Source organism: Sparus aurata, chromosome 13 (assembly GCF_900880675.1).
Source record: "Sparus aurata chromosome 13, fSpaAur1.1, whole genome shotgun sequence".
NCBI lineage: Eukaryota > Metazoa > Chordata > Actinopteri > Spariformes > Sparidae > Sparus > Sparus aurata.
Window position 1 is genome coordinate 15,515,470 of NC_044199.1, and position 19,290 is coordinate 15,534,759.

General features: G+C 44.8%; 1 protein-coding gene across 2 annotated transcripts in view; it reads left to right on the forward strand.

The window, feature by feature from the left end:
- Positions 1-19,290, forward strand: part of spns2 (SPNS lysolipid transporter 2, sphingosine-1-phosphate) — a 67,915-nt gene that overhangs the window by 12,272 nt on the left and 36,353 nt on the right. For both annotated transcript variants that reach the window (XM_030437863.1, XM_030437864.1), the window contains exon 2: positions 9,169-9,234. In XM_030437863.1, the coding sequence (XP_030293723.1) occupies positions 9,169-9,234 (66 nt within the window). The remainder of the gene's footprint in view (positions 1-9,168; positions 9,235-19,290) is intronic.

Genomic DNA, 19,290 nt, shown 5'->3' on the forward strand with positions numbered 1-19,290 from the left:
AAAACCAGAGAGCAGAAAAGAAAGCGAGAGAGGATAAATGAAATCTCATTAAAAAACACTACATAATGACTTTAATCCTCCACACTGTTATGTAAAACAGCGCCGGGATTACTGACAGGATTTCTTCAAATTCACATGTGCGGACACTGGCACACTCACACACACACGCACACACACACACACACACACACACACACACACACACACACACACACACACGCACACACACAAACAAAAACACACATATTGATGTAACCCTACATTTCCATAATTAAAAAGAGCACAGGATGATGTGTATGGTCTGTGTCTCTGGATTAATTTAGGTACGGCAGTGGTGGCCAAACTGAAATATCTTTGGTCCAAACTGAAATATCTCAGCAGCTATTTGAGGGATTGCCGAGAAAAATCATGCTCGCCTGAGGATGACTCAACGTGGGAATCCCTTCACTTTTATTTGGTGCCTCCAATAAGTTAAAATTATGACTCAACCAGTGTAATATTTCTACCTCTGAAAGAAAGATTGGCACGTGTGGCACAGGCTTTCATGTTTCCCAGAGGATGAACTGCAAATAACTTTGGTGATTCCTCCTCTTGCGCCACCCTCTGCTCAAAATTTCACTCTGTTTAATACTTTGTTTTATGAGAAAATACCTGCAGAAACCAAGGAATAATTCTTCACCTTCATATCTTATATCTTCTGCGCTAATTGGTAGAAGTAGCATGTAAGCACACGAAGCTAAGATGGTGAACAAGGTAAACACAACACGCACAAAGGTCAGCATGTTAGCATTCTCACTGTGAGCATGTCAGCAGGCTCACATTAGCATTTATTTCAAAGCACTGCTTTGTACAGGCTCACAGAGCTGCTCGCGTTGCTGCAGACTTTGTCTTATTGTGTGTTTGAGAGATTTCATGGCTTTTTTCCTCTTGGTTATCATTCCGACTGTCTTGAGAGATCGTCCTTTCAAATATTAGTGTTTGTTGTCTGGAAGGCATAGTGCCATTATCGATATTTCTCTTTTTTTATGGATTGAGGCTGTTTTCCAAGATAATGTTGAAATGGTTCAAGGCTCAGCCAAATTGAATTTATACCTCAGGGCATTTTTTGTGGGTTTTTCAAAAGGGACACCGTCCATATCACTTGTCTCTGAGATAAAAGTGGACAAATTCGAGTCTCTCTCAGTGATTTTCTACGACTAACGTGGCTCCTTTTCAAAATTCCACATAAATAACCCTCCTCCGGGTCCACGTTCAAGGTTGAGTTCAACTGCTGTTCAGTATTCCTGAGAGGCGACGGTGTGAACGAGTGCAGCTCACGGAGATCCCCTGGCAGTCAGACAGTCTCATCCCGGCTCAAATACCCTTGCTTCGCCTCACTGCGTCTCCGTCCAATACATCTAATGCATTATCTCATACGAACAAGTGGCCCCAGCGTCGGATGTATTATTGATGAGCTATAGGTTTAGTCTGCTCCCTTGATGCTTCACTATGCGTCCTCTCCACTACCATCAAATATTTAGCATGCACCGGCTGGGACTAATGCACCGCGAACCCTTGAGCTTAATTCAAGCTTTTGATTAGTGAAAGAAAATTGGGATAAAAAAAGAAAAAGCCTGATTAATCAAAGTGGTAAGGCTGGCAAACCTACAGGCCTTTAATTTGATTTTGCCCTAGTTTGGCTGTCACAAATTAGAAGATTAGAGTGAAAGCTGTCTCAAATGTCAAAGGGGCCTCATCACTGTTCTAACAGAATATTCATCCTCAACACAGTGGCAGCAGTTCTGATTTGAAAGCATTCACCCTGGTGTAGCATAGTGGTGTATTGGTAGCAAGTAACCTGTCATTTTACATTGACTTGAAATAGCATCCAAACCGGAATCAGCAAAATGAAGATAAGAATCATGAACTGAAACCATCAACGCACTGACAGTACACTTTTGCTTTGAAACCTCCCTCTTATAGCACAAGTGAATGATTTGAATCACAGTGAACTTGAGTTTTACCTTCAGTTTCGATCTTGGGGTGGTGGAGAGTTATCTAGATCGACGTTTAGACCAGCAGATGAAACTTTAAATCTTAGGTTATCCTACCAACGCCAGCAAAACAAAAGCAAAAACAAAAAAAAAAAGGAAGATGAACTGAAACCAGCAGTCTCACTCACTTATCCTGGCATTAGGGAACGCTGTGTGAAGTAGTATTTACGTTAGTGTGGGCGTGTTGCTATGGGTGACAGGATGACGCGTGATCCAGGATGTACAGCTTGAGGAAAACATCCATGAAATGAAGGCTTATCAGATGCTGCACAGTTTGTATGCATGTGTGCATTTGAGTGAAAAGATATTCAAAAGTTATTTTGCTGAAATACTGGAAATCAGCATAATATCTTTCAATTGCTATACTCTCTCCCCATCGCTTTTGTACAATGAAAATTGACCGCCAGACTGAAAAAAACAAACAAAATCAATAAAGAAATAATAAAATAAAAAACATGCAACATAAAATGAGCACAGAGGAGTCGTAGGGTCATCGTTTCTCATGTCAAGTCAAGTCGCGTGTCCTAAACCTCCAGGTCATGTTATGTTTACATGCAGTATTTCTTACCAAAAGGGTGTTTAGCCTTTATTTCTCTTTCATTAAAGCTACTGTCAGTGATATATTTATATTACAATAAGCATCAAATAGCTCTATAATCCAACAGTCATCACTGTTATAGAGTATTTGGTCAGTAACCCATGTCTCTCCTCCTCCTGCTCATGCATTAAAAGAGACATTCAATTTTGGTATCCCTGCCCACTTTAGCCAGTCAGGGCAGAGAACGCCATAAAGAGGTGGTGATTACTGCTGAGCATTCATGTGGTGATGTAGAGAGGAGGGAGGAGATTCCTAACTGCAAAACAGACATTAAGGTTAACTAAAATGACTTACAGCAGCTTCAGTGTTTTTTTCTTTCGTAGATGTAAAATTGTGCAGGGCTCACTTTCATGTTTGCTTGCCGGCAGTCTTCTACGCTCCGTTCTTCGTGCATTGCTACATCTCTTGGCGTGTTACTACCACCAACTTCTGCTTAGTAGAATACAAAACCAATACGATACAATACAAATCAATTGCACCGCCTGTTTTGCCTGCATGCATGTATGTGAGTTCTTCCTGGGGTGCACAGCACAAATAGAACAACGATCCATTCATGAAACCATCGCTTCGACGGGTTACTTGTGGTCGACGTGGATCAGCTCTCAAATAGACCATGTTTTATTTTGTATCTTCAAAACGGGAGCTTGTCTGTAGAATGACTCCCACTGTTGCTCTTAAGATCTCGCTGTGTTTCTCACACAGTGTGCTCTACAAGTGGTTTTGGGTGAAGTTGTGTGGGCAGCCGGAATTGAACTTTCTAGCGCACTCACACACGCCCCATCTCTCGCTGATTTGATACTCTTGCCGGAGCGCCGAGGGCCTCCCGTGCAGGCCGCTCTCCGCTGTTTTTCCCAGACATCTGCAGCACGTTTCCTTTCTGTGTGGCAGGGAAAGGAAGTGGAATGGAAAAAGCGCTCCCCCCGCCCACTGCGGCCACATGGCAAGGGAGGAGAGCAGTCGGTCAGGAGCCCGCCGGCCACAGTCGGGCATATTTGTGGTCGACTCTCTCCTCGCTTCAGTCTGAGGCGCTCTGCAGCCCCGGCTCGCCTCCGCGCTGCTGTTTCCCGCTGCCTCTCGCAAATCCAAAAACGTTGGTCACAAGAACAACCAGAAAAGATGCACTTTCTCCTCACTCATTATGTCCCCCTTTTCTTCCTTTCCCAGACTATTTATACTGATGGGGGTTGACACATGAAAAGGGATCACCCCTCTGCAGGAATTGGGGGGAAAGATCTGGCCACATCAGCAGAGTGGTTCACCACTGCCCGTCACACTCAGGCCAGGATGAATGACTTCCATCCATTGGCTCCCTCTCACTCAGACACACACTCAGTGAAACCAGGGGAAAGGGGAACACGCAGACACACACATAGACACACACACACACACATACTATATATATAAACAATGGAAACACATGATTTACAAGACGAACCCAACGCAGGCTGACCCGATTGTGGCCACCACCTATTTCTTTCCTCATGACTCCTCTATCTCCGGCTGCTTTTGTCTCTCTCCGCCGCGCGTCACTGTTAAATTGGACCACTATTCTCTCCTTCCTCTTAGCCTAGTTTCTCTGAGCAGAAATAGAACCAAAGGGGGGCCAGAGATCCTGGAGTCTGGGATTCTGGTTGGGGATTTGATACGAAATCTGTCCTCTCCGAGCTGATGGAGTTCTACAGTGTGTGTGTGTGTGTGTGTGTGTGTGTGTGTGTAAATCTGTGTATGGCTTTATGGGGTGTGGTGTGAGTGGGCGTGTGTGTGTGTTCGCTTATGGGGTATTTGTGAGCATACGGTGGTCCCAAAGGAGCAATGCTGGCAGCGTGCGTCACTGCACGAAAGCTGGCCTTTGCGAAAAAAACAGCACGCAGTATCCTCAGTTATACATCTCCTCTGGATCAAGACGAGTATGATAGAAAATAACAGCCAATGTGTTAGTAGTATGGTAAATGGAGTCATAGCTCATATGTTTTGATCTATGAGATTCATAAATCCTCGCCTGTTAGTGAGCAGTCTATAATGGAAACAGCAGCTGACTGAAAGAAAGTACTATTCACTCAGAATTCACCGCTCTAAATGCAGCATTTGTGGCATGTTTAACGTTCACCGATTTTGAGTCATTTCTTTTCGAGCCATGCTGAAGAAAAAAAAAAAAAGTGGTCATAAAGGTGGACTTTATGAGAGGGTGGAATAAGTGTCAGCTGCACGCCGGCCCCCCGACTCTGTGTCAGCTCTGTGTTTTGACCGTCGCCGTTTGTACATACAGCTCAGCATCACAATGAATTTATGAAAGGGGCCCGTAAGTGTTAGAGAATACATAAATGCGGCTCTACAATTGTGCTGTTACACGCGCCAGAACTAGTCGAGATGATTGTGAAAACAAGTGAAACCACAGGGCTGCTGTGTGTTCAAACTGGGAATGTGAAAAAACATGATTAACGTTAATGACTTCTTCCAGCTTCGTTCACTGTTTCTTTCGGTAATTCGAGGGAGCGGATAGTGTATTGTGTCAGAGGGAGTGGCTCTGAGTGTGCTTCGCTGTTACACTGAATGAACGTGGAAGTAGCTGGTGTTATTGTTGTGTGCCATCAGGAAGATCCACATTCCTGCCATGTTTCTTGCCTGGCATCGTCCTCACATGAGCACGGACCCCTGGAGGCCTGAGACTTGAGAAAACTCATTAACGTTGCTCAGTTTAATGGATCCTCTGGGTTAGATGTTGCAATCAGTGTTGCCACAGCCACAGTGACGAGGTGATTTGTAGCTCTTAATGTATACAATCTCTCTATTCAGTGCTGCTGTGGAGTTAGTTCTGGCTTTGTGTCATTTGGCAGATGCCGCGTTGTGAGATGCAGCCACGATGAGGATTAGAAAAAGGCAGAGATTTGGAAAGCTGAGTTCCTTTGTGGTCTCTTGACCTTTATCGCTCTGAGTGCCCGAACAGTGTTGCCACGGCAACGAGACTGGGCGCTGCCAGCTTGGGCGAGGGTTGTGGTACCTCACAATCAGACACTTCACTGAATCTCTTTGTCTTAATAAAAGATGGCCTGAAAGAAATCCCCAAAACACTCATCTCAGGTAAGAAAAGAGGTGACACTTACAGCCTGACTTGAGGAATGGGATATGTAGTGGAGAGCACGTTAAACAGGAAGAAAGAGAAAGCAAAAGGACAGTTTGATTTCCAGGAATTAAACGGCCTCTTTGAGAGTAGAGATGATAGCAGCGATAGGCTGCTACACAAACACAGAGCTGCTTGCTCTCTGTAATCCCTTACAGATTAACGCAGTCCATTACTCAGCTCATTGCACTTGAATCTGTGGTACAATAAACACTGTTGCTTTGATCGGACTTCTACCATTTTACTTAAATGGACTCAAATTTAGCTGCTGGAGTAAAAACAAAAAAGGAGCATATGAACTTCTTACATAATATTTTCATGTTTTCACTAATCTAATCTTGTTGTCATGGCAAGACTTTATCACACAGTGGCACACAGCTCTACGCCGGCTCTAAATTTTTTCTAATCTCACAGCACATTTGGCCAACTCTACCTTTATTAACTGTCTGGTAATTGTAGACGGGTGTGGCTCAGACGAACGCAGACACTGTCCAGGAGGGACGCTCCACCATCTGCTGTAGGAATCCCCCTCCCAGCAGGCCGTGTGTACGTGTTGGTGTATGTGTGTGCGTGCGTGCACTCCTTCCAGGCTAATTAGAGTACAGCTGCAGTTGTACAGTGCACTGTTAAACACTGCTGTCGCTGTATGACGGGCTTGACAGGGGGGGGGGTGTCACAGCCAACCTGTCTGCTGTTGCTGTAGGCCGTGTAGGGGTGACAACCTGATGTGCTGTGTGTTAGAAGTGGTTGGAAGCGTCTGTTTGTGAGTGAAGGGGGGCAGGTCACCTTAGCAAGCGCCTACCTGCTCTTTTATTTTGAGAGAGCAAAGAATTTTGATGTGAATTATCCACCCTAACTTTGACAGGATATGAACTGAGATCTACCTGCCTGGGAATGGTGAATTGAGTCTTACCTGTCTCGAGGCTGTTGATGCATATTTGCCACATTGTGTGCCATAGGGCTGGACAACACGGCCTTAAGATAACATCGCAATATATTAGGGAACAGCCGATGTGTTTTCTTCAGGGCCGACAATGATACGATTATAAGCAATCAAGGAGGCCAGACATTTGCAGTAAAAATTAAAATCTCAGTGTCAAAATTTACTATAACCAGTGATGGGCTATTTCTTATTTCAATTTACTCAAGTGCTGTTCTTAAGTACAATTCTGAGGCGCCTCACTTGAGTGTTATATTATATTATATATTAGTTTACACTTATTTGATAAGTTTAGTTACGAGTTACTTCGCTAGTAAACTGTTCACTTTGATTCAAAGTGTGCTATAAATGTTAGCTTCTATATATATATATATATAAATATATATATATATCTTGGTATTTTAAAATCTCATCAAATGCACTTCATAAATTCTGGGACTAGACGGTAAAAATAGCTCGAACCTTTGACAAACAGATTCACGATTTTATTATTATATTACTTCACATGAATAATTTGTTTAAATAATCATTAGCAATGTGGATATATTGAACAAGTGGGTAAAGGCAGGTATTGGAACAAGTAGAGCTCTCAGGTCAGTTTAGAAAATACATCACCTTACTGTAATGCAGCCTTTAAAACCAGGAAAAGACAAAACACATATGTCATAACACAATATAACGATATCACGATATACAGTCTCATATCACGATAACAATCGAATCTTGATATGTACTCTACGCTTGTTGTGGGCTGACAAGAAACACTGTCACCACATGTTGAGCAGATGTGATGTAGTAAATCAATTATTTATCATTGCTAGTCTAAACTGTGAGTTTCACTGATACTGGGTGAAAACCAGCGCACCAGCACCTTTAAAAGCCCCGTCATTATGAAAGAGAAACAAGATGCAGAGTTGTGAGTGCAGCGCTTTGAGCAAGAATGCTGCCTGTAGTGTGAGAATGCGAGCAGGTGGTTTGACTCAGATGACAGGAATCTGACGTATGCCTCTGCTCCCAGCCACCGTTCCGACCTGCACCTGCCTCGCCATCGCACCGCCTTTGAAACACGCTGAGCCTCTCTGTTGACAAATAGACGAGCGTTGCGCGGCGAGGCGATGCCGGCGAGCGCTGAATCGACTTCTATTTTATGTGGGTCGCAGCTATTTGCCTGCAAAGCTGTGATCCTTCTCATCATCTTCCGAGGCACAGCCCCTGAGATGACAAGGACATTCTGCATGAGTTGTGTCTCAAAGTTGCAGGTGCACCAGTCTGGAGGTCAGGTTATGGTCATGCTAGGTTAGGCCAGTGTGGTGGGCTCGGAGGAGAGGAGCAGACGGGTCAGAGGCGGCCAGCTCTTTAAAATGTTACTCATGCCTCTGCTGTTCCATTTTCATGAGCTTGTGTTGCAATCCCCAGGACCAGCCTGCCAGTTTCACAGAGAGTCAGCCTAGCACCACCAAGCACACCAGGATTACTCCGATAGAGATGTTTTATTCCGTTTCTCCTCTCTTCCCCACATATAAAAAAATAAGACTTTGAACCTTTCCAAGCTGGTGGTCTCAAGAGGAGCCGAGTTCATTTGATGCAGACTTGTTGCTTCTTGTTTACTGCTGCTTAAAATTGTACGGTAGCCATGAAGGGATTCCTTCACTCGCGATTTATCACCCTCTGATCTTCTTCTTCATCTTCATCTTCTGATGTTTACGAAGTGTTAAAAAGTTTATGAGATTCCTTGTGCATGCTTTGCACTCTTCTCCTCTATGTTGAACTCACACAAGTCATAATGTTCTGATGAGCGGATATTCAGCCGTTAACATGGCTTTCGGCCAAGCACCGGGTGCCATTCAGTTCATTAAGGCATTAGAGCCACGCACAGAATGTACATTTCCTCCATTCCGGCATAGCTGCTCTTGGGTTACAGGCAATAAGATGAAGACGACTTCAAAGACCTTGTGGTTTTATCGCAGTAGAACTATGTGTTGGTGCTGCTGTGTGCCTGTGTGACTGATGAGAGCCATCAGAAATATTGACCTCGCGCAGTTGGTTGCAGCTCATCTGGTCGCGCCAACATCAACCCCAGCCGTTTACATGAGCCAATGGGTAGCTAATGGTGGCGAAAGAGTGTGAGCGTTTAACGGAAGGTGTGTTTAGCATTTTAACACCAGACGTCGTTCTTACATAACACCCCTTCGGTTAAAGTCTTCGCTGCCATTTACTTAAGTTAAGCACTGCTTGGCAGCCAAGAGAGCACTTATCGGGATGTCATATTGCTCTTCAGGGATCTTAAGTGAATGATAGCCCTCCGGTATTATCTATCCATCATATCCGGCAATAATCCCGAGCCACAAAATACTCCCATAAAGCCGTAGTTAATTCAGCTATGCTGTCAAACGGAGTTCAGCGTTTCGATACCTGTGATTATGACTGTTATTATGTCTTGTAACCACACTCATGTTTCCCCTCTGCTCCTGTTTTGCAGGTGTTGTGCAAGACATCCAGCGGCACTACGAACAAACAGACAGCGGAGTTGGCTTGTTGCAAACAGGTAAATCACCTTTAATCCCATAATTGCATGTGTGGAATTTTTTTTAGCTCAACAGCTCAACCCTTTCACCGCACGATGAGGGTGATTGTTGTGTAGCTCTGATATTCTGATGTTCGCTAAATTGGATGGAGCGACTAAAGAGGTAGAGGCTCCGATCCCAATCAGCCTCTTTTCTTCCTGTAAAGGGCGATGCTGAAAAATACATGCTTAATCCCCGTTAACAGCAACAATGCTTGCAATTGTTTCACACACAGTGTTTTAGTAAAAGGAGCTCGGATGTGGAGTTAATTTAAACAATCGACTCACTCATGTATTTGCTCTAATCTGTCTCTTGTATATGTACCGAAGTGCTCTGATTGCAGGATTTGAAAAGAAACCAACACAAAGTTTTCTGAGGAAAACAATATAAATTGGCTCATTGTTGCTGTCCAGCCTGTCAGCCTGAGACAGAAATAGATTATTGTTGGCCATAACGACAAGATATGTTTTCATTTTTGCAAGAATTTGTATCTCAAAGTGCTGCCGTGATGTGCAGAAAGCCTGGAAACTGCAGTATTGATCAGAAGACTGTGTTGTAAAAGTGCCCAAACGTCATATTTGAGTATAAGTAAAGACATCTCATTTATGTATTAAACTGGTGAAAGTGAAAGACAACCTTACAAATAGTCTGATAGTAAATGTCCTTAGATATCAAGGGGCATTTTTGGAAATAAATGTACTTAAGCATTAAAATTACAAGTCAAAGTAAAATTCTCCCTGAAAATACCTTCATGATAATTAGAATCAGTGTTTTTTTAATCTCATTGCAGATTAAATAAATGATGCTGCATTCAATCTGCAAAGTAATTAGTAACTGAAGTTATCAGATAAATTAAGTGGATTAAACAACAACAAACTTCTGGTCCCTAAGCTCCATGTCTGGACAGACAGCTGCATGGCTAATCAAGCTAACTAGCCAGTGGCAGCTACAATGACAGGCAGTTAGCGGTTACTCTGCTGATAATGCTGCTCCTCGTTTGCCTTGAGTATGAATTTGACAGGCGGCTCATTCTGACATATTGCACCAAAAGCTTTTTATATTTACTGAGCACCACTCTGACAGTGAGGGGGTGATACTTCCTTACAGCAGCAACAGCCGCAGCAACAGCAGGGCAGGTCAACAGTAAAAGGAAAACAGAGGCGGGAGCCAGGCAGGCTGTTCTCCAGAGAGCCTGCACGCATTTACCCGGAGCGTCTGAGGACGCGGGTCGAGGGCAGGGTTTCCTGTTCCACTCTAGACCCCAATGAATTCACCTTTTTAGGGAGATACCTTGCAAAGCCCTTTCACTGGAGGACAGGAGCCAGTCCTGTCTCCATATGCCCTCAAACTTATTCAAACACCAACAAACTTGCACACAAAGTGCCATTGAGGGAGAGCAGGCAGGTTCTAGTTTGAGGGGGGAAAGAATACAGCCCAGTGTTTTCCTCCTGCACTTGATGTTGTTAGACCAACGTTAGGCGAGCTGAATGGTGTGTTGAGGACAAAAATATCCAGCAGGAAAAATAAGTCAGTGTTGTAATTTTGGTTGGCTTTTTTCGATGAATGAGCCATTTCATCATCTCCAAAACTCATTTCCACCCCAAATCTATATTGCACTCAATTAATTTTCCGTCAGCAACTCTCTCTGCTTTACACACTTTTCGACTTTAGCTCCTTCTTTAAGTTGTTTTTTCATGCAGGGGTAGCCAAAAAATTAAATAGCCTGGTGTTCCAGCACAACCAGAGCTCCTCATGTAAAGCCTGTACCGACTGGCAATGGTGTTGAATCAAGCACCTTTTATTAGTTTATTTAATCGGCAGGGTGCCTGAATGCTGACCTCTCCAGGTGATGTCTGTTCTGACCAGCACGCTCTGCAAATTTGTATAAAATCTTCACAAAAAACAGGAAACTGTAAGTGTGAGGTGTGTTTGACTCTTAATTCTGTTTGCATTGGCTCATTACTTGCGTTATGCACACTCACACACTTAAACACACAGTGTGTTATTTGAGGGCTGTGTGCAGCTGACTTGCGCTCTGCACCGTCTGCAGGTCTCTAACAGGCACCCAGCTGACCGGGCTAAAAGCAGGGCCACTGTGTGTTGGATTTGCCTGGCCTGTCCCGGCCTGTCCCAGCCTGTCGCTGTTCAGACTCCGCTTGGCCCCTGATCTCCAGCCGACCTCTTTCTCACACAGGCCTGAGGAATGCTGGGTGTCCATGCCTTGAACTGTGAGAGCGGGTGGGCGCAGACAGAGAGCCTAGGTGTGAAGAAGAGGTTAGGAGGTTGACGTAATCAGGGTGCTGGAAGGGACTAAGTGAGTGTGTGTATATGTTTATAATATGCACATGTCCCTCCTGGCTTTCCCCCATCCCCCCACTTCCATCTCAAAAGGGAACAATCCCTGCCTCTGTGAGCACCTGCAGGCCAGGCCAGGCCGGCTTGGCCTTCCTTTCTCCTTCCTCGCTCCCTCTGTCCTGGCAGCTCTCGTCCACCTGGGAAACGCAAACTGCCAACGTAGTTGTTTTGCAGGCCGTGGGCGTTGTGTGCGCTGCGGCTTTCTCTCTTCCTCCACTGCCAGGTCACCCTCACATTTTTTAAAAACACTGACCACACACTGCTGGATCCAAGTCGTAGAACAAACACAGTTTGAGTCAGAATCACACACGAACTCTGTTCTGGTTCAGCTTGTGCAAAAGGATCGTTTTGACCCTTTTCTTTGGCTCCGCATCAGAACTACTGGAATGAAAGATTTCCCATATCTGGGAGTTACTGACAGGTTGTTTGCTTTTCGGAAATACTAGCCTGCCTTAGCACTTGAGGAGTTTCTTAGACCTGCTGCAGTGTTTATGTTTTGATTGTTGCCCTCCAAGACATCTGTCCGTTTTTTTGAAACAAGCCAACAACAGTGAATCGCATTAGATAATGCATATGAGCATAACATAATGAATCTGTTTCCAACAAAAATCTAGTTTTATTTTGGTTAGTATGTTATTATCCGTCATATGTCCCTCACAGTTTGTTTTAAGATTATGACACTCGGGCTCAACAATATGTATGATATTATTACGACATTATATCATCTCGGATTTTGGATATTGGTAAAAGTACAGTCATCTTGAGATTTGAGGTCAAGGGTGATTTTTAAAAACCAGTGCAAGAATTTATGAAGTGCTTTCAAAATATCAAGCTATATATAGTGTATCCTGATGATAACTAAACATGTAGAAATATCATTTTTAAGCCACATCGCCCACCCCTTATTGACACTCATTCCTGGGAAAGAAAAAGTACAATAATCACACTCACATTGGCAGGAAAATAATGAACATATGTCTTGAGACTGACTGGCAGGTTAAGATGAAGGCTTTCTGCAGTGCGGTGGTGTACACTGGTGTTGTCATGCTAAAGGACAACACATGGAAAATACCCTGTGGTCAGCTCAGCCTCCGCACCACCAGTTATTTCTGTTATTTGGCAACACCAACCCTTTCAAAAGCAGCTTACATAACACAAATTGACCTGAGGTATGTGCTCATCTCTGTTGTGCACGCATGTGTGTGTGTGTGTGCGCGCGAGTGTCATTATTGCCCGAGGAGCTGAGGTGTCAGGTCTCTGTGTAAGAGGATGAGCTCTGTTCATAGCTGTCAGTCAGGTTAGGGTAAAGGCATGAGCCTGAAGCTCTCCGGCCTCGTCCATCTGCAGGCGGGGACGTTCTCACCTGAGCTCAGCAGAGCTGTCAGAGCACCAGGACGGCTCTGCTCTCCCACTGGAAATGACAGGCCTCTGCGCTAATGGTTCTTGTGGGGGGGGGGCTATCTGGAGTGACACCTGCATACAGCTGTGAACAGGACCAGTCCCGGGGGGACAGAGGGCACGAGAGGTTAATGGAAGAGAGGTAGAAGAGAGGGGGTTCACCTGGATGGTGTTACCTTTAGTCAGGGAGGAGTTTTCTCTCTTCTTTTCCGGACTGAGAAATCTGAGAAAATTCTGTCTTCTCCTACTAACAAGCTAAACTAAAGTGCTCGGAGGCAAATCAGAAAATAAGCCTTAATGGGTCGAATTATCTCTCACAATGGATGCATGCATAGTAATTATCCACCACTGGTTTAGCATGGAAGCAGAGTTATTGGGGTCAGTCAGGCTGGATGTACAGTGAGGCGGCAGCTTAATAAGGAGCCAGGCGCTCAAAACAGCTCGCAGACTGTCTGTGCCCCGTGTGGCTGCCCACCTTGTCTGAAACACGACACCAGCACACACACACACACACACACACCCCAAGTGACATTGCCATGGTCTTAACATGGTGTCAGTCTGCCATTCAGCCGGTATGTGAGCTGTGAGGAATGAGGCCACAGGTGCTGTTTAAGACTTAAGGCTTGAGCTTTGCTAACACATCAGACTTAAACTCGCCACAAAGACTTTTAAGCCTGAACCGCAGGAAGGCAGCATTGTATTTAGTTGAAATCGGGGTTTTGGCTGCTGAAGGCTTAGTGGCTCTATGGAACCTGTTATTTACCGCCTCTGAGGTGTCCACAATTATATAGGTTTATGATCAGTGTCAATCAAACAGTTTCTACAATTGGAAGTGGAGCTAGTGGTGCTTTATCAGCTGTTTTGGCCGCTCACAGCTGCTCCTATTTTGTCTCCTGGCCTCGCTGGTATCCCTCGGTACCTCCTCTCTCTCTCTCTCTCTCTCTCGCTCCCTCTCTCTCTCCCTCTCTCTCTCTCCGTCTCTCTCTCTCTCTCTCTCTCTCTCTCTCTCTCTCTCTCTCTCTCTCTCTATCAGCAGTCTGGCAGCTGTTGTTGCCTTGTTTGTCACTCCCACTGGCACCTTACAGGAGTCAGAGGCGACTGAGGGATGAAGGGAAATGGAGGCCGAAGAAAGAGCCACCTGTGACTTCCTCCCCACGGTCATGCATGGCAGCGAGGTTTAATCTTCTCCGCTATTGACTCCCAAAGCCCCCCCCCACCAAAAAAAGTGACGCAACGGTGTTCGGAGGCCGCTCTCCTGCTGGGACAAGAATAGAACGGTGACCCGATGATGCATCGACTTTGCAGCGTGTGTGTGTGTGTGTCTCCGTCTCAGGCTGTTTTTATAGGCCATGTCTCAGAGGAGGGCAGCTGTTGGGTGATGATTGGCACCCCGTTCCCCCATCTACTTCCCCCCCACTTCCTGTCGACGAACCAATAGTGGTGGCGATGAGTGACTGCCAATCCAATCAGGATTTTAAGGCCAATTAAACATGTATGCTGTCAAACCCTCTGCGTGTAAATGTCCTATCAGATCTCTCCTCGCACGAACACTGGGCGAGGACGGGGTGAAAATGGGCTTGTTATTTCATCATCTTTGCTTGTCGTCATGGGAGCGGTCGGGCATTCATGGGAACAAGACTTTCACTGATATTTTCTCTCGCCTCTCCGAAAAACAGGCTGAAGAGCGATCGATCGGCCAAAGCCACAGGAGGCAGCTGATCAGCATCTGCTCCGAGTGACATCAACAGATCAATTAGAAACACACACACCTGCACGCCCACACCAACACACACACACACTTGACGCCCTTTCCAGTCAAACACATGTGCTCCATCGCACATACCTCAGCAAGTCAAGGTCAAAGACAGGGCTGCTGCTTCCTCATTTGCTCTGTTCTCACTCATCATTTACAAAGTGTGAACAGTTCGTGGAAGTCATTTGTACCCGTGTGTGTGTGTGTGTGGGTGTGTCAGCCCTTGTTTCTTATCCCATTTGCACCATTAACAAGGAAAGCATGCAAGAACACAAACACTTGCCATGTCACCAGCCACAGGAAAGTGTCTCTGGGAAAAAAGAAAAAGAAAAAAAGAAACTGCATGTTTTTACTAAAGCTGGAGCCTGGATCGCAGTCTGGAACTCAACTGAACCCTCATCTCACTACTGCTTCTTGTTTTTAAGGACAGAAGCAACCACCTTCCTTTATCCTTACCATATGTGTTTGGTTATGATATGCACCGGCGATGTGCAAAAGATGATGTTCCAGCACGCTCTCGCCAGCCGGCCTGGTATTCGAAGCAGCGTGTAATTCTCTCCAGCTGCAGTTCTCACACCGAGCAGGTAGCGGGGGAGATCTGCTGCAGCTGCACTGACAAGCTATCAGCTCTCAGTAGCTGAGAGACTGAATGAAATAAGAGGGCTTTAGGTTGGACTTGATGGCAGCTTCTGTGGGAATTAGCCGCCGAGTTGCTTAGACAGGCGAGAGAGTGCCGCGCGGGTATTTCCCAGGCTGCATGTGGCATTTATCAGAACGGCAGCCAACGCGCTGGTAATTCAACACTGGTGAAGTCCGAACGGAGGGGTTTCGGAGAGAATTAGCGGTGATCAGAAATTTGAGGAATGCAGAAACGTTGTGGGGAATCCAGAATCCAGGAGGCAGGGATGTGATGTATGAGAATGTCTGAGTTGAGACGTTTTGGTCGGCTCTGGTGTCCTACTCAAGCCGAAGCTATGTGTCACGCCCCACACAGGCAGTCCCATTAATCATTAAAGGAAGGAGAAAACAAAGCTGCCGCTCCCACCGGTACTACACACCTGATAGAACTCACAACAAACTATTGCCACAGTGGACAACATTGCTTGCTTGGTGATGACAGAAAGAAATATCCTGCTTCCTTATTCCGCTCCCTCGTTGCGGCATTAATGTTCTCTCCGCACATTATCAGTCAGCAAGCGGCAAGATGAAGATAATGAAATATATGTAGCATCTTAAAGCCTTTGTAGTAATGCTATTGAATTTCTCGCATTCTTCTTTCATCTGAATATCATAGCAAAGGAGGCAGAGTAAATTACTCCACACCACATGGATACACAGCTGTCTTTTATTAGACCCAGCACTCCAGTAAACAGCATTAGATTTAGTGTTGTGTTAAATATAATACACCAGAGACAGTTCAACCCTCCAGGCTGCATTCTGTTAAGCAAATACATGCTCGCTTAAACTCTCCACAGCCACAATTCAGCTGCAAATATCCACCCGGAGATTTATACATGCCTTTCCACTTCAAGGGCCCCAATACGATAAGATGCCCCAGCTCTTAAGATTGTTCTGCTATTTGATGTTTGATTACACATAGTTTATGAAACAAAAAGTAGTCATGCATTCTGTAATTGTGTGCCTTATAGCAGGAAAAGGACCCGTCTTGGAGAACCATTGTTCTACACGATAGTTAAATGACGCACATAACATTATATTTTCCATTTAAAGGAATTTCAGCTGAAAACATTCAAGACCCATCTGTTGCGTTACAGAGATATCTACAGATGATAGCATGCTAACCAGCTATTCCATGCCCGTCCCATTCCAAAGTTCCTGTGCTAGCGTTGTAAACCGGGTCCCAAGCTGCACTGCTAACTGGGCTAACCACCTTATGAGAGCTACATTTAGTAGCAGTTGGCGGTTACACTAGTGATATGCTGCCCGTATTTGTTTTGAGTAGGAATTTAACAGATGGCCAATTCTTACATATGAAGGTGTTTCTTCCTTCACTCTGGCATTCAACTGTTACACTATCTCTTCCTTCTTGGAAACCATGAGGTTTCACTTATGAGGAATTTGCGAAGGTGTAGCAGTGGAATGCCTCAGGTACTTTTCCATACGTGCAAAAATGCTGGTGATCCGTGTCTATCACAAACAAACACCTGCGGCTTCTGTGTGGACTGCAGTTAATAACAAAAGCACCAAAAAACATTTCTTCCATAAGGTGCTCTTGTTATGAAAGGTTCACCCTGTTGGGAAACGAACTACAGAAGAATGTTGCTTTGCCACAGATTTGGTGGGCGGCGTTGTCGAAGATGTGTCAGCCAGCAGCTCATGCCAAACAACATCGTGGACACATTCATTCATTCTGCGTCTTTTGATCAGTTGTATGTGACTGCGTCCATGCATCTCTGTTGTTGCTGCATAGTGGAACTTTTATGTGAAAGAGTGCCTTGCATTTTCCAAGGTGTTTGCAGCAGTAATTTATGCTCTTGGCCTACAGGGTGTAAATGAGTTATTGCATATATGTGATAATAAGGACAATATTAGCTTAAACTTGAGACTGTCTTGGACAGAGTTACAAAGTTGTTTTACTGACTAACAGACATTACTCATCCATAGTTTAGTCTCCATACAAACGCCTCCGGTTACAGCCAGCACGTAACCTTGCGCTGACGAGAAAGGGCACAAAGGTGGAGATGAGTCAACAGACGCTGAAGAGGGAAGTTGTATTTATGGAAGCAGCGTGTTTGCTATGCAGTGAACGCCGACACCTAGACACACACCTCATCCACGGCGAACAGGTCAAAGTGACACTCTGCGGTGCTGTAAATGGCACCCAACGACAACGCCTAGCGTGGAGACATGTACAGACCTGCAGATAGGATGTGCGTCTCCTGTTCCTCTAATTCTGTCTGTGGCAGCTGATGGATGGTCGGATTCCTCGAACCGTTGTCCCTCGGTGGGACGGTCTCCTGATTGTCAGGTTTCACAGCTGTGAGGATGACGGTGGGAAATACCCAAATTCCAAATCTAAGAAAACAGAGAGACTCAGTGACAGGAGGAGGATTTAAATTGATCAGGTCTGGTTTGAAGGAGGTAGAGAGCATAATAATGATGTAATGTGTTGCCATACATTACTGGTTTGCATCCCATGTGGTAGCAAGCACTGTTGAATGTTATCATTTCCACTTCTCGTGGTAATTCATTTTCATTTTTTCGATAGCCCAAAGAATCAAACGTGCCCCCGAAACAGCTCTTGCTCCATTTTGCATCCTGCCACTACAGCATAAAGTACATCCGTGCCACTTGATTTCTACACTGAATAAAAACTGATTTTAATTTCCAAGCAGGAGAGCCTGAATCCGTGACAAATCATATTTACTTCAAGAGTCTAATCTCAGTGGTTGGGAGCTTAAAGGGAGCTCTTGAAAGCAGCAGAATACTTTAAGTGTACATCTGTATTGGTGGGGAATTAGGGTGCCTTTCAGTGCTTTTCATTTCCACTTTTTTCCATCTGAATGACTGTCAGTCACCGTCAAGAGAAATGTGAATTATTCCACACACACTCCTTTTTGTTTAAGGATCAAATGGGCTGTTGAGCGCCTGGTATCCCACAGCCGGATGCAGAGCCTCACAGGTGCTCTCTACAGGGGAAACTACTATTTCATAGGGAAATGTATCCGTACAGGCTCCGTGAATATCAATCACACACACTCAACATACGTGCGTCTCCTCCCGATGCTCTATTCACCGTGGCATTGAATCATAGGGAGTGAGTCATCACCGGGGGTTTTGTTCTGCTGGCCAATCAAAGCCAGAGCTGGACGTCCGGTGTTTCCAGCCTCAGTCTGTGTGGCAAGAGAATAGGGTGTGTGTGTGTGTGTGTTTGTGTGTTAAGGGGGGTCTGCCAGTGGGGATGCACCTTGTTCAATTGAATTCACTGAAATTCATTGTAATTACTTTCTATTTTTCCACCACGCAGGGGGCTTCTGAGAGGCTCCTCTGTACCACAAATACAGTATGTTTGATGACACAACATCAACCAAACTGATGCATGAAGAAAAGCAAGCTAGAGGTGCTTTAAATGAATGCTTAAAGTATCATGTTTCAATTTTAAACAGCTTTGTTACCTACTCACAAGTACTGTAGCAATGTTGTACCCAAAAGTCTCTCTCGAGTAAAAGGGAAGGTCACCCATGCAAATAAAAGTAGCGGAAAGAGTTCTAAATATCTGTAATCAGGTACCGGTACAGTTGACAGTAAAGAAGTTCAAGTACAAAGTATTTTTCTCGAATGTAACTCGGATTATTGGTTACTTTTTTTTGGTTGATAAATGTATTAACAGTAGTGGACGTTCAGTCACAGAAGTTTCTGATTCTCCAAATCTTCAGGCTAGATTACTCATTAACATGCATACTTCGATTACGTGTAAAATTACAATAACCCCAAAAAGTTACTGCTTGTTTAGTAAATTCCACCCCTGACAAACAATATTTGAGTAAAAGTCTTTAAATGTCTAATATAA